Here is a 15,493-nt window from a genome sequence, read left to right as displayed (position 1 = left end):
AGGCGACAATAAAGACAAAACTTTTTCTCTGGGGTTGTTGGACCATGAAAGTGACTCAGGGCTTCCTTGAGAGTTAATTTAAAGGTGTACTCTGCAGGATGAGTTTTAAGGCTGACTCAGATGCTGATGGTTCTATGATATTCCACATTGATTTATGATAGCTGGAAGCTAACACCACAACTGCAGTCAACAAATGTCTTTTTGCAATATTCAGGGCATCTCCCAAAGCAAAAAGCTTAGCTTTTGCACAGAGAACTAACAATTAAACCATGTATTCTTAGTGTATTTTTAAAATACAGGAGGAAGTAGCCTATTGTGGCATATTGCACTGGAAAAGACAGGACTGTGAAAAATGCAGGACAGATATTTTCTGTGCTGGGAGGCACCAGCCTCCTGTGACAGTTCTCAACTAAGCACAAAACCCAGAAAAGCTGAGTGTTGGGAAGCAGACAGCTTTTCATGAGTTGTTAAATTTACAAAAAAGAATTAGAACAACTATAGAGCAGCTGAGGTGCTGTGAACGCTGGTGATGCATCAGATGAGGGTGTTACTATTGTTCTTGTTCTGAAAGGAAGGGGAACGGATGGAAGGGTGTATTTCACCCTTTTTGAGTGAGACTTATTCTTCAGTGTAAGACAAAAGTTGGGGTTTTTTTGGTTTTGTTTTGGTTTTTTCTTTTTTTTTTTTTTGGGGGGGGGTGTTTTTGTTTGTTGATTTGGTTTGTTTTTTTCTACTGCTAATACACAGTGGCACAGTAGATGAGAGCTGTGGATTAATGCTAGGCCCTAGCTATTATTTTGGTTTTATTACAGTGAAAAGTATTTATCCCAAATTTGACCGAGCTTCTTTTCAGGAGTGATTTTTGTCTTGATTTCTGCAACAATAAGAAAGTTAACTATGGAAAAAAGCCAACCCATGGAACGACTACCAGCTGACAACTAACGATCCACCCTCCAAGACTGATTCAACTTTGCCTCCTTGCATTTTTTTTGTTAAATGGTGGCAGCTGTGGAACAGTAGGCAGTAGGAAATAAATGAAACATTCTCAGTTTTCAAAGAGAGAAATCTAATACATTGGTCTTGCATATAACTCGAGATGAAGGAAGCACATTTAAGAAACTGTTTCCAATTCCCTGCCCTGGTACTCCTGAATTGGTGCAAAAAAGCCTTTTCAGTTCCTGTTGCTAAGAAGCTGCCTGCCTTGCCTCAAAACTGTCCTAAGAGAATCTTCCTCTTGTAGACACATCATCCTACACTGATCCTTCCTTATAAGACATGATAAAGTGGATCAAAAGTAAACCCCTCATTGAGACACAAGCATTCAGAAGAATTTTCTTTATAGCTGAAAGAGACAGCCACTGCAAGGGAGGAGTGATTTTAGACAGCTAGCTACATTCCTATGATGTGCAAGCACCCTGGTTTTATTCTTGCTAATCAACTTTTTCTCAACAGTGAGCCTTTGCTTTTGCCTCTGCACAGCAGCATGACTGGCTCATAAGCCTTTGATGCTGCAGAATACATGGTTCTCAAAAACTGCTTGGAGCACTTTGAGAATATAAAAACAGCCTTAATTGTGTCTGTATTTGTGGATGCCAGGTTGTCAACAAAGGTAACTGTGCATGTGATTTCTGCTCTCAAGACATATGCAGGCAGCCAAGGCTCTGTATTGAGCTAATGTATTTTAGGACCTATACCTTTCCCCCAGCTTCCACACTCTTCCTATTTGGGATGTGCCACCTGTGTAAAGACAATGTCAAAATGTACTTGAGATCACCGTTATAGCTTGCTCGAGTGATCACAGCATGGTCAGATGATCTTGTGGAAGTCAAGAACCTCAGTCAAAGTGCTCAGAGAATGAAGAAGCAAGACAGAGGCTGCTGTTGAGAAGTTTCCATAAGAACTGTAAATGGTAAAGAGAAGGAGGAAAAGTTACTCTTTCACTTCAGCATTAACACTTTTCAAATAGAGCTCTCTATCTTTTTCCACGTCAGCTCAGAATAGAGTTTGAAAATGAAGTCCTGGTCTTGGGGGAGGTAAGAGTACTTTTTCCTTCTGATTTCAGGGAGGTTTCACAGCTTGCTTGAGACTTTTCCCTCAGACTCCAGGAGTAGATTCATTCCTTGTTTAAGAACTTTAGGTTAGATGAACCAGTCCAAGAATGACCTCAGCCTGTGGCAAAATTAGAATGTATTTGGCTGTTACGTTCAACTTTTGTCTGGGCTCCATAGCAAAGGAATGCTGCTGTTGATTAATACTAAGGATAGGCTCCAGCATACACTGAACAAGAAAAGATAAAGGGGGTTTATTTGCTTTATAGTAGTGTAATGAACATAACGAAGAAAAGAAATTGAGAACAACCAGTTTATGACATGTAATGTAATAAAAAGACAAGGCGTTTTCATAAACTATGCATACTTTACAAATTTTTTACTGTAAACCACTTAAAACTTCCATATCTGCCATTATCAAACCTTATAGTCAGAGTTCTCAACACAGACCCATTATGAAGTTCACTTTTGTGTACTGAAAATGCCTTTTACAGGAACTTGAAATGGATCTAGGCATTTTAGAAGAGTTAGAATTAGCCTTGGTCCTCATGAGACAAAATTCATTATCTATTTTGGCATGTAGCTGAACTGGAAAATTGACCGGAACTATGAAGAAGTCCACAGAAACTATAAATGCAATGACAATTTGTTTTCAAGAGGATCTGTCATGAAAATGGTATTTGCGAATTATTTCCTCCTTCATACTGTTTTCAAGGTCATAAAACTCCTTCCTCTTCATGTCCTTCTATTCTCTCCCCCTACCCCCTCTCCAGAATGTTTGGGTATTCTTCTTGTAAATAGGTGCAAATACCTTTGGCAACCAACTCTGAAGCATACAAGTTAACACCCAGTGTGCCCTCCGAAGAACACAAGCAATTTCAGTAAGCAAGCATTTATCTGTTCTTCCTATCTAGCGATACCATGTTGATTGCAAACACCTCCACCTCAAAACTCCTCTACTGTCATTTGGATGAGCCTTGAATGTCCTTCTCATAAAGACGTGTCTATAGGACTGGCAGTCACAGCAACCAAGAATGCCTGACAGACCTGAAGAAAACACAGTTTAAAAATAATATATGTCTTACCTGCTTATTCATGAGTATGTAGATAATGGGGTTGCAAACAGTGCTGCTTTTTGCTAGGATGGAAGGTATGGTGCTTGCAACTGGAGTCACCACACCTGGTTTACCAAATGTTGCAAGTAGTGCTATAACTCCATAGGGAATCCAACACACGAGATAACAGACAACTGTAGTGATCACCATGAATAGTACGCGGTATTCTCTTTTGCGGGCAGCATTCTTGTGGATTTTTCCAACCTAGGAGAAAGTGAAAAAAGACAGAATTTAAGAGGCTGAGCTGCTGGATTGATTGCTTTATCAATCCAGTCTTGGATCAGCAATGATAATCAACATTGTAGTTCCAGAAGCAAAACAAATGCAAACCCAAAAGTGAGCGAATGCAATGTGAAGACTTTCGCTGTCTCCACCAGGCACTAGGGGAAGCCCTATAGACATCGTGCTGCATGTCAGCATAAACCACAGTTCTAGTGGATGTTGAAGAAAAAGCAGAAAGGTGACAAAGGTAACATCTAGTCCTTAATATCTGGTAGGTCATCTCCAGTCACTTTTCAAATATAGCATTTTGTACAATTGCACAATATTTTCACTCAGGGTGTTCCAGTGCACAGGACTTGGTTGAGATAGAGAAGCACTATGAGGCAGAAGTGAACCAACAGAAGCATTTTCTGTTGGGGGTGTGGAAACAGCAGAGCAACTCTAGGACTGTGCTTATTACCTCTGCCCTTGGATGTTTTCAAGGCCTGGCTAGATAAAGCCTCAGATGGTCTAGTGTGGTGTTGGCAATGTTTGCACCTGACGTGGGACACTGATGAAGACTTGCAAACAACACTTTATGAAGTTTTAAGTAGTAGGATTCATCCTTTCTAGACTATTTCTTCCAGGTAATTTAACATTTTGATAAAAGGGCCTCACTCCTGATAATCATCAAAACCAGTTTTTTGTGCTTCTAAAAAAGCATGCTAAATACTGACATAGTTCAACTATTGTATTGTTTTTAGGGGGAAATGAAGTAGAACTGGTTAAACAGGAAGCACAGAATTAGATGATCAGTTTCAAAGTAATGGTACAGCAGCCCATCTTGCTCTCATGAACTTACCAGTAGTTAGAGTCAGCGGGCAAACCCAGCTCCGCTGTGGAAGTATTTATAGTCCGTGCTTCAAAATGTGCTCCTTTGAACTGTTCTGGACTGAAGCATCCTGCCCTTTTGGAGTCTAGAGCTCTAAGATGGAGGTTAAACATTAAAATAACAGCCAATTTTTATTTTTAAGCATTGGTGTGAATGCATTTTTCTGCAGACAGCTACTGAATGCTTTCCCAGCGTGCTCATGCTGCTGAGCACATTTGTAATAAATGTGAGGAAAAAGCTTAATTCCCTACACAGACCGCACATTTGGAGCATATGTATGCAGCATTATTTAAAAGCAAGCTGCCCATGCAGTAGTTCTGTGAGGTGGCCATTAATTTTGATCCCAAGCCCAAAGAAGTCAGCATGAGATTGGGTGGGGTATAGATCAGGTTTGGGTGCTTAACCTCATTTTATAGGGATTGTGGAAAAGTTCTGAGGAAACATCCAGAAACATTTATGTCAGAATATCAAAGCTGGTCTCCCTAAGTATCTTTGCAGTCAACAAAGAAAGCGAAGTCTTCAAGGAGCTTAATTTTGGAGCCAGTCTCTCTCTACTGACTCTAGATGGAGCCTCAGCACACTTGTCTCCCAAGGTCGTTGTTAATTCCTCAACTTCCCCCCAGTGTGTGTTTAGCAACCCCAGATATGCCAGCAGGATTTCAGGAAGTAGTCAAATGTTTAAACTATATCGATTGAGCCTTGTATTCAGACAAATGTAATTTATATCCACTTTAAGGTCTGTTTGCCTCCCAAATGTGGTACCTGAGAGTAAACTGTACCCAAGGGAACTAAGCACTTGTAAAGCTACAAACATAAACAAGGAAAAAGGCAGCTCCCTGAAATGTAATGCATCCAAAATTTACCTAACATTAAAAAAAAAAATAAATAAATAAATGATGCAAATTATTTGAGGGAGAACCATGATGTGCACAACTCGGTAAATGAATAGAACACAGTTAAAGCTGTAAGCCACTGCAAACAAATATAATCTCCTGTTGCCTGGTGCACAACTTGCACAAGCTAATGTGGTGGAAATAGTCAGAGCTTTACCTACCTCTTTGTGGTGTGGGTGCTTTTGCATAATGTATGTGTTCATGTATCACACTGTGTGTTAAAAACCTATATAGTAACTGTGTAAGTACATATGGAGGGCAGAATAATATGGTGACACTGATGGTTTTTAGCTAATTTAGCCTTCTAAAGTAGTTGCTTCTATCTGGAGCTTCAGCAGAAATGTTCCCATTGAAAGTAAATAAAACACACACAAACTTAGTCTGCCAAAAAATACAAAGTATTTTTCCTGTCTAATCTTTTAGTGACTTTCTGCAAAAAGACAGTTTCAAAATAAAATTCATCATTTCTGAAAACACTGAGGACTATTATTTTTTTCAATAACAGAACTTGTTTATCTCATAATTACTTTAGCTTGAAAAAAAAGATTAATAATAGATAACGGTCCAATCCTGTATTTCTTATTTGAACTAAATTTTTCATGACTAATGGGAATTTTCTCTGGCTGAAGAATCCAGGATCCCTCATTAGCTGCAGCTATGTTACAAGTTTAATATTAACTGAGGAATGCAAAGCATCAGCTAGCCATGGCATCCACAGCTAAAGATCTTCACTAGAGGCAGAGGCATCATTCAGCACATTTTCCCCATTTGTAGATAATATCTCTGTCTTGAACAGTTTGCAAGACTTTACCCGCTGCACTGATGAAATATGTATCTTAAGTACGGGAAGGAAAGCTGTGTAAAATTGAAGACTATGGGTTTGATTTTAGTATGCATTCTTCTATTTTTACCCATTTAGCATGTTTTGTTAGGAAGCCTGTATTGTCACTGTGTTTGTGTCAATACACTAAGAAATCTGTTTGTCTGCTGGTCCCAATATCTTCCTTGTAAATTTGATTGAGGTTTTGAAAATTATTAGATGGACAGAGGTCTTTGACAATGAGTTCTTCACATGTCACCAGAATAGAAGGATCTTAATAATGTCCCCATTAAGAAGAAAAAGGCAATGTGAAATGAACTCAAATTAGACACTAGATAATCCATTTTAGTTTAGGTTCTGGTTTGATTTTATTTGTATTTTTTTCCTCTCATCTTCTTCCTCTGATAATTAAAAAGCAAGCTCTGATCACAGCTGTTCCTGAAACAGTACATTCTTAATGTGTCCCCAGTATCTATTAAGGGTGACCTTCCACTTCAGTCTTCTATAATTGAGTTTAAAAACTCATTTGTTATGAGACAAACTTATTGGAAAGAAAACTTAGTTAGCTGTCATGCTCATGGAGTCTTTCACTTCCATGTTTACACCAATGTAGCAAATTGTTTTGATTTTTATGTGCCTCATATTATAATTCTCTAATGTGATTTACTTACACTCCAGATCCTAGGAATGAGAAAATTAGTACTTTAGGTTTTGTTTTGCAAGTAATTATTTTTTTTCCCAGGAGTACATTTCTATTCCCACTGTTGCAGGGAGGAGGTTGAAAGTACAGAACTGCAGTAAGAAATGCAAGCAATGAAACAGAAGTGAGGAAGAGTCGTAAAGTATGTCCTTCCTTAATGGTTCTAGATCCCAGAAGACCTGAATGTCCTAGCATTCCAGAGGGCAAAAGGATGGCAAGATGAATCCAAAGGACAAATTACCTCTAGGCATCCCTTGCAATGAACCCCAAATGTACTTGATGCTTCTCTTGATTTTTAGTTCATCTCCAGAGTTTCTGTAGCTGTTAATTATGTTTTATGCTTAAATAACCCATTTGCTTTCTCACTGTCATGGATCTCAGTTTTTCTTGGTGTTCTGGCTGCCAGTAAATTGCAGAACATGAGATGCTGGAGTTTGGCTTGCACAACTGAAGGGTTGGGAGAAGATTCATACTGCTTGATGCCTCTGAGCATGCTGCCGAGCTATTGTGTGACTGTCCTTCCCCCAGCCTGGTGCCACATCTTAGGAAACAGGGCTGAGCTGTGTGATCATGTTTGCTAGGCCCTTTTTGTCTTTCCAAGACACTTCAGCCCAAACACACCTGCTTCAATACTGGTGAAGACATGTGGCAGAGTCTCAGGGTGGTTGTGGTATCACCTTGGTACTGGCTGGGATACGTTAACAATGCAAGAAATGCCAGAGAATTTAAAGAAGTATTGGACTATTCTGTAGGAAGTTCCCCCAGTGTTTTGGTTTTGAAAGCATGTACTATATTTATCTACACACTCTTGGTTTCATTGTCTTTACAGCTTCACAGCCTACCTTTATGTGGTGCTATCTTTAAAGGTTCCTGTTTACTGGTGCTGGAAGACCTCCAGCAAAATATAGCTTAAGTTGACGTAACCTACTGAAAAAATACAGTTTTGTAGGTGAAAAAGCAGTTGGCAATTTAAAATTATAATTATTCTATTTCTTATTTTTAAATTGCTGGACAATTTAACATGACGACTACAATGTATTTGCAGTTGTCAAATGTAAATGCCTCCCAAAAATGCCTAATGTCTGGACAGCCAACTGATAGAAGAGCATTGGATGTTGATGATAAGAAATAGATTCAAATAATGTTCAAGAATAGCTGGGTTTGTAAAGCTCAATCTAACTGTGAAGATATAAAGTATATGTAATATACATTTAAAATGCATGGAAGATCTAAACCACATATTTAAAGTAACACAAGAAATACTGGTCCATAGGGATCAAACAGTATTTGTTTAGGATCACTAGAAAACAGATGGCTTTGCTCTAATCTTAGCTGTTTTCTCTGGGACAAAGACCAAATCCTGCCAGATTTGGTAGTCTAAATGGCACTATATTTGAAGAAAAGCAGGGGGCCGGAGGTGGAGGGTGTTGATTTTTTTAATAAGAAAATGGTGTGTTTCCCCTAGTTTTATCCTGGGAAGTATCACAAGTGGTGGGTTTTTTTTCAGAACTCAGCCTGAGGCAGTGACAGGCAAGCTGTTTTATCTCAGGCACTGAGCACAAGACTGGCACAATTAGCTCTCGTCTGGGTTTGCTCTGAGCTGCATCTCACATACATACACACTACTCCGTTTCACCCTCCTTTTCCACTCAATCTGACATGCAAGATAGACACCACCAGTTAGATGACTATGGCAGTGTGCTGAGCAGATATAGTAGATACAACAGGCCACAGAGCATGGGAGAAGCCACAAGGGTGTTCAGTGAAGAGGATGGCAGCAGTGGAAATGTCCTTAAAAGGGGCTAGCGTGACACATTGCTTGGTTGACCTAAAAAGCTTCATCCCCTCCCAGCTGACAGGAGGTAGCAGATACATCACTCATCAAGTGATGGACTGCAGCGCTATTTCATGCATTGGAAAAGGAGAAACTGGGGAGCTCTGGGCAGAGCATGGAGAATTTCAGGAGCACTGGTCAAATTCTGGATGGGTCATAAACCACTGAAAAGGAGAGTTTGCAGTAGGAAATGGAGGGGGTTAGTAAAAAGGAATGCAAACAGCTTTTGCTCTAATTGTAGAGTTTGTCAGGTTGACAGTTCAAGAAAAGGACTCCAAATATCTGCTGTGGCAGGTACTCTGCCAGGAACCTCAGAGAATAACCTCTGACTGGGTATAGGAAATTGTATGTCTGTCACAACAGGGTTCTGGGGAAAAGACACCACTTTGAGGAAGCTTGACTGACTTGACACAGAAAAGAGAATGAGTCCGTTCTTTTCCTTGCAGAAGGCTTAACCAGTATCTTCCAAACACATGAACTGTTGTACAATGGTATGGGAAAGAATAATGGCTAAGGGCCATATGAAATGATTTTAGGGTAACAGGTTCTGATTACCAAATTTAGGAATACAGGGGTCAGTCCAGGCTTCACCACTGCCAAGCCAACCACTCCAATCAGCCTGCTGCTGGAGGGACCAACCAAATGGCAACCACAGCTGAGCCCATGGGCTTTTTTCAAGCTCAATGCTGGAGTTTTTCAGCCCAGAAAAAAAGCAGGGCAGCAGCACTCCAGTGAGGGGTTTACCGCTCTCACCATTTTTCTTGGACACCACATTGGCTCCATATGGAGAAAAGCCCTGGGCAGTGCCCTGCCTGTCGGGCCAGCCCGCCCCATCTTTGTGCTCCAGAGCCAGCAGGTTGACCTACTGCAGTCCCTGCTCATCTCCCTCTGGATTTAGCTGGCCCCGAGCTGTGGAACCAAGGGAGTACTGGTGGCACTTCACCTGCTCAGAAGGCAGCGCGGGTGCCAGGAAAGTCTTGAGAGATGGGTGTACATAGAGGCAGTGCTTCTGCAGGCCCACTGTGCCACAGGTACATGTCCAGGTCACCCTTGTAAGGCATCAACATGTACATCTGTGCATACTCCCTTCATCCATGGGCAAGCCAGTTTTTTGTTTTGTTGTGGTTTTTGTTGTTGTTTGTTTTGTTTTGTTTTGGTTGGTTGGTTGGTTGGTTGGGTTTTAATATATATATAAGACAAGAGAGTTAGGCTAAACTTAGCTATTAAGAAGGAAAAGCTTCAATGATGAAGATCTAACCTGATTGTTTTAAGGAATTCCTGAGTTTTCTTTTTTGCACTTACCCTAGTCTCTCCTCCTCGCTTAATGTAGTTATGTGCTTTCTCTCATAAAACATTTCCTTCATATTATAAAAGCTCCCGGTCATTTTCAGTTGTGTAACATTTTGAATGGTTATAAAGAATATATGGCATCCTGTCCATCTAACCACCACATGGAGGGACTATACAGTAAGAGCCCAGCATCCAGAATCGCTTCAAGTAGGGGACATGTACATCACAGCATCTTAAAAATTCGGGGGCCATTTGTGCATTCTCTCCTTCAAGTCAATTTTTCTTTTTCCAACTATTTATTAAGATGGAAAACAAGAGCAATTATTATACTCTGTGCGTCTAAGTAGTAGATGCTGTAATTGTCCTTTACCCAGCCACTCTAAACAAACAATATTGAAACAAGGTGCAAACTGCCTTTTTTGTAGTGCCTGATGCATTATTCCTGGATCTGTCTTTGTATATTTTACACTCAAATAACCATGTTTTCTTCACTGCTTCAGAACTGCACAGTAAAGAGAAGGCTATTTATGAGCAGCAGTGTTTGTTGTCAACCCCTTTAAGTGTCTTTGAAAATTTAGTCTACTACAATTTCTTGAAATGAACAGAAGGAAGCTAGACTTTTTAATGCAAAAGCTGCAGTAGAGGAAAGCTGGAGAAAGATTACTCTTCTTCCTTCATGAACCAGTCAAGTAAGACAGCCTTCTCTGTTATGTTTCTAACAAAAGAAATTTAGAAATTATCTCCATTTAATGGTATGAATAATCCTCTACCAAACTCAGGAGAGTCTCAGACTAAGCAGTGACTCAAATATCAGTTATGATGAGCTTTCTTCTCTCCCATATCTATGGATCCTGTCCTCAAGCAAAAATGAGGAAAAAAAAGCCAAAAAACCCTGAAGCATTAAAAGTCCTAAAAAGCTGTAGGAAATGGAAGCTTGGAGGAATCTGTTTTTCAGTGTGGACTACCCCAGAACTGATACTTTATGGATTAATACTAAGATAGATGAAATACTTTGATTGTTATTTAAGATAGACAATAATGGGAAAAGAAGGCTCAGTGGCTTAAAAAATAAGTGCCTTCTTTATCAGCATTCAGGTGACTGAGTTCATGATAGGAGTGAGCACTGAAGACATGTATAGTCTATGTGGAAAAAGGGACTAAACAGAAACATCTGCTTTGGGTCTTCTGGGCATCTAATGGGCCCTGACTCTACAGAGCATTTACACTTTCATGTTTACTGACCAAACTGAGATTTAAGCATGTACATCAACACTTTGCTCCTTTGGGGCCACATAATGAGTTAATAGCAACAAATGCAGATGGATGAAGCCATAAAATCACACAAGGGACTTTACAGTGAATTATTTTAATGTCGCTATTAAGTTTAGGAATTGAAGTCCATAGGAAGGCTATTTTATCAGCTGAAGTCCCACTTTATTGGGAATTTTTGTTATTGAAATGGGAGTAGTCATCTTAATGCCTCAAGGTGTAGTGAAGCTATGCTTTAAGTACAAAACTTAGGGCTTTGTACACTGACCTTGAAGCATAACTGCTATTGCTGCTAATATTGGTGAATTTCTATTGTGGACTTAGGGAACATTATAATCCTCTTAGTTACAGGAATTCTTTCAATGCATTTGCTAAAGGGCTTTTAGCAGCAATTTGACTTACATGGTGAACACATTCCCATGCACTAAACAAGGAGCTTATGGTGTCACTTCCATCAAACATAACTCCTGTTTTATCCTGACCTTCTTTCCTCACTGTGGATTTTCTACCATCAGTGTGCATTAGAAAATTAAAGGTGCATTATGCACAGCTATCATTTGGGTTGCACTAACATTTCGAAAGAGAAGTACCTTAGTTACTTGCATCTTCCCCAGCAGGGGCCTCCTCTTCTTCCTCTATAGCTACAGAGGTACCCGGCAAAGTCAGTGGCTACAAAAACAGGAGCGTGAACTTCCCATGCACTGAGTTGTCAGGACACAAGCCAATTCCAGTGCAAGAGCTGAGCATTCACTGCACTTGGCACTGAGTAACAAGCTCAGCCTGGCTGTGAGTCTATGCCCTGGGCTCAGCACTGGGTTAACAGAGATATGGGAGGTCCACAGCTGCCTTGAATCCCACCAGCAATGTGTGCCTACCCCTGCAACAGCCAGGACAGACATACCCAAGTGGTGGCTCCCAGCACCTGGGGCTGCTGCTTCTTGCACAGGAAGTAAAGGGCCAGGAGAAGAAGGTGAGGAGAAGAGGGCCAGGCCTAGAAGGCAACTTGTATCTTGGGCTGCATCAAAAGGAGCATGACCAACAAGTCAAGGGAGGTGATTCTGCCCTCTGCTCTGCTCTGGTGAGACCCCACCTGGAGTTCTGCATCCAGCTCTGGAGCCCTCAGTACAGAAAAGACATGGACCTGTTGGAGAGGGGCCAGAGGAGGCCACAAAAATGATCAGAGTGTTGGAACACTTCTGCTATGAGGACAGGCTTAGTGAGTTGGGGTTGTTCATCCTGAAGAAAAGAAAGCTCTGGGAAGACTTTACTGTGACCTTTCAGTACTCAAAAGGGTCCTGTAAGAAAGATGGGGACAGGCTTTTTAGCACGGCCTGTTGCAATAGAATAAAGGGTAATGGTTTTAAACTAAAGGAGGAGAGATTCAGGCTAGACATAAGGAAGAATTTTTTTATAGCGAGGGTAATAAAACACTGGAACAACTTGCCTGGAGAAGTGGTAGAAGCCCCATCCCTGGAGACATTCCAGGCCAGGCTGGACAGGGCTCTGAGCAACCTGTTCTAGTTGCAGATGTCCCTGCTCATTGCAGGGGGGTTGGATTAGATGGCCTTTGAAGGTCCCCTCCAACCCAAACTATTCTATGCTTCTATGAAGTGGTCTGCCTACAACACACTCTAGGTACCTCATACTAAATAACTAACTCCTACATAGGGACTGACCGACTGAATGATCCAAAGGTCTGACAGCAACTAGTAAAGCAATGTGGAAATGTTAAAACCTGTGCCCAATAAGGAAAAAAACATGCTTCTGAGGTGAAATAGAATCACCATAACACTGACGAGTGACCAACACTGGCAGCTCATTTAAGCAGATATATTGTCTATGATGATATGCACTTCTCAAAAATGTTATTTGTATGTATGCCCTCAGTAATTGTAGGACTGCACAGAGCTGCTATCTCTGATATTGGCAGTAAAACTCCTATGGCACTTACCTGCCTGAAACAAATGAAAGATGTGTAGAAAATAAGATATGTGGAAAATGGAAACTGAAAGGGCAGTGAAGTGTGTTTGCTATCTGGAAGATACAGTTAGTTGAAAAAACCTGGAGTTGCAAGAAGCATCAAATATTATGTCTGAAGTTATTTAAACTCTAGTTAATTTTCCATGAAAAGTATGATCAAAAGAAACTGTCTGCTATAAAATATTAAGGTTGTTGGAATTTTGTGTGTCTAACATGACTTACCCTATTTGTATGAATTCCCAAGATAATTTGGGAGACTGTCATAGACAGTAAGCCATTCCCTTGAAGCCATCAGGTCTAATTTTCCTGAACTGATAGCAATCACAAACTGTATTACTTGCTTGTTTTGATTGCTTTTCTACGTCCAGTTTTAGTGAGCATAGAATGGCCTTGACTTATACCAACTGACATTCCTATCAATGGGCTCAGCAAGAACATGTCGGCCTGAATTAGCCTAAAACCAGATTATATCTTTTGGATGATAAAGAAACTTCAAAGCTTTCAAGGCAAGATTCACTACTCTGCTTCCAGTATGTGCTAGAAAGGGGATGAGTACTGCTTGATCAAGGAAGACACCTATTTTGGCCTGAAAAACCATGAAATCAAAGCTCTCTCTGGTTCTGGGAGTTGTGAAAGATGCAATGGCCCCTATGCAGGGGTTAGCATTAAAAGTTCAGAGCCCTGGAAAAATTGAATGTTGCCAGGCTCTCTTTGATAGCAAATACAAGCTGTTTTTTTCTGGTCCTTTCCTTCAAAGTAGCTGAACATCAGTTCCAGGCCATACGTAGTGTTGCAGTTACCTGGATGGAGGTCCTTCTCCACCTGTTGCAGGGAAAAATGAGGGTTTGGTATGTTTGTTGATTGCCAAAATCCAGAATCCTTCCACACCTGGTGCAGAGCATCCAGACTGCCACCATCAGGCACCTGGCAACAAGAAATGCAAGGCCTGAGCAGATCCACTGTCTTCCTTTTAACTATGGAAGAAGACTAGAAGACTAATTTGGCTGAATCTTTTGGTATCTACTGTTACACAAACTGAACCTCACCCAGAAAAGAGAAGGAAAGGGACATAGAGGCAACTACTTGTATTCCCATTGCATCACACCCAGTAAACCTGGGATGTTACACTAGTATATGCCCAGAAAGTGATAACATTGCCAAAACAATTGTTAAAAATGAGGAAATTATGTGTTTTTCAGGGGGGCAGGAGGAAAATTAAAGACTTGGCAAAAGACTAACATTGGCCAGGCCCTGGGGAACTAATTAAGCTTATCTATCCCATGGTGTGGCAGAATGCAAACCCCCCTCTCTTCCCCTCCCTCCTTCGATATGGAAGGGCACCCACGGCCAGTGTGAGGGATGTTTGGAAGCTTCATGGGCACCCCACAGCCAGTGTGGGGGTGCAGAGAAGCTTCTGGAATGCCTACAGTCAGATCTGATCAGGCTATTAAAAAACGGGATTCTTGTTGAGGCTCCGCCCCTTGCACACAACCTCTTGGAGTTACCAGCTGAGCCACTGCCACCAGGAGCCACTGCCCCCTCCGCCCCCAGGACGGAGACTCCGCTTGCCTTGCCACCACATATGTGAGTAAATTTACCCTCGCAGTATTGCGAGTGTATCCACTTTCTGTGCACATTTGCACATGTATTTATACTTTCTGTGCACATTTGCATGAGTACTTTCCGTGCTCAATATGAGCACGTGTGTAAATTAGTTCTCGCAGAATCCTGAGTGTATTTTCCTCCTGTGCTTCCACATAAGCACGTGTAATATTCCCTGCATATTTGCACGTGTATTTCTCCTCGCAGGATTGCGAGCATGTTATAAATTTACCCTCGCAGAATCGTGAGTATACACTTTCCGTACTCAATACAAGTACGTGTATCCCTTTAAAATAATCCCACACCGTGTTCAGGCAAGTGTGTACTCTTCCTGGACTCAGGGACGGCTCGGGCATTGTTTTTGGTGAAGCCATGTGTATGCACACTGTGGACCTCCTGTTGTATTAGTTGCTGCCCCTTAATAATTTTCCTCAACTGATATCCGAACCTGTATTCAAGTCACTTTTGGAGTGCTAAAACCCTGCTTCTCACTGGTTTAATAAAAGTTGTTTTGGACCCTGTTGTCCCTTAAACTAACCTCAGGGTGCCTCTGTGACACATGGTTAGAGGATTTTCATGGTAAGACATATCAACAAGAGTGTAGGCTGCTTTGATTGTAATGGTGTGGAGAAGGTATTTAAAAAAACAATAGGTTTTGTTGTATAGCTGAATTAAGCCAGAGTTACATGATTAAAGAGATGTGTTGTCTGCAAATGCAACACATTTCTGAAAGAGATTCAGTAGCTGATGGACCAAGTCAGGACTGAGAGTGACCTTATAACCATGGTGCATAATACTGGGTTAATCTGTGAGGTGAAACTGAGGAATTCCACCTCGGGTAGGAAAAAC

At 41.0% G+C, this 15,493-nt stretch overlaps 1 protein-coding gene across 1 annotated transcript in view; it reads right to left on the bottom strand.

The window, feature by feature from the left end:
- The window catches only part of LOC309451144 (pinopsin-like), an 87,976-nt gene that overhangs the window by 20,116 nt on the left and 52,367 nt on the right, over window positions 1–15,493 (bottom strand). The window contains exon 4 of the mRNA XM_082074628.1: window positions 3,134–3,367. Coding sequence (XP_081930754.1) covers window positions 3,134–3,367 — 234 coding nt within the window. The remainder of the gene's footprint in view (window positions 1–3,133; window positions 3,368–15,493) is intronic.

The sequence above is a fragment of the Streptopelia decaocto genome, assembly GCF_964273445.1.
Source record: "Streptopelia decaocto genome assembly, chromosome: 1".
NCBI lineage: Eukaryota > Metazoa > Chordata > Aves > Columbiformes > Columbidae > Streptopelia > Streptopelia decaocto.
Note: the sequence above shows the minus strand (reverse complement) of the source record. Positions and strands in the feature narration are given on the sequence as shown.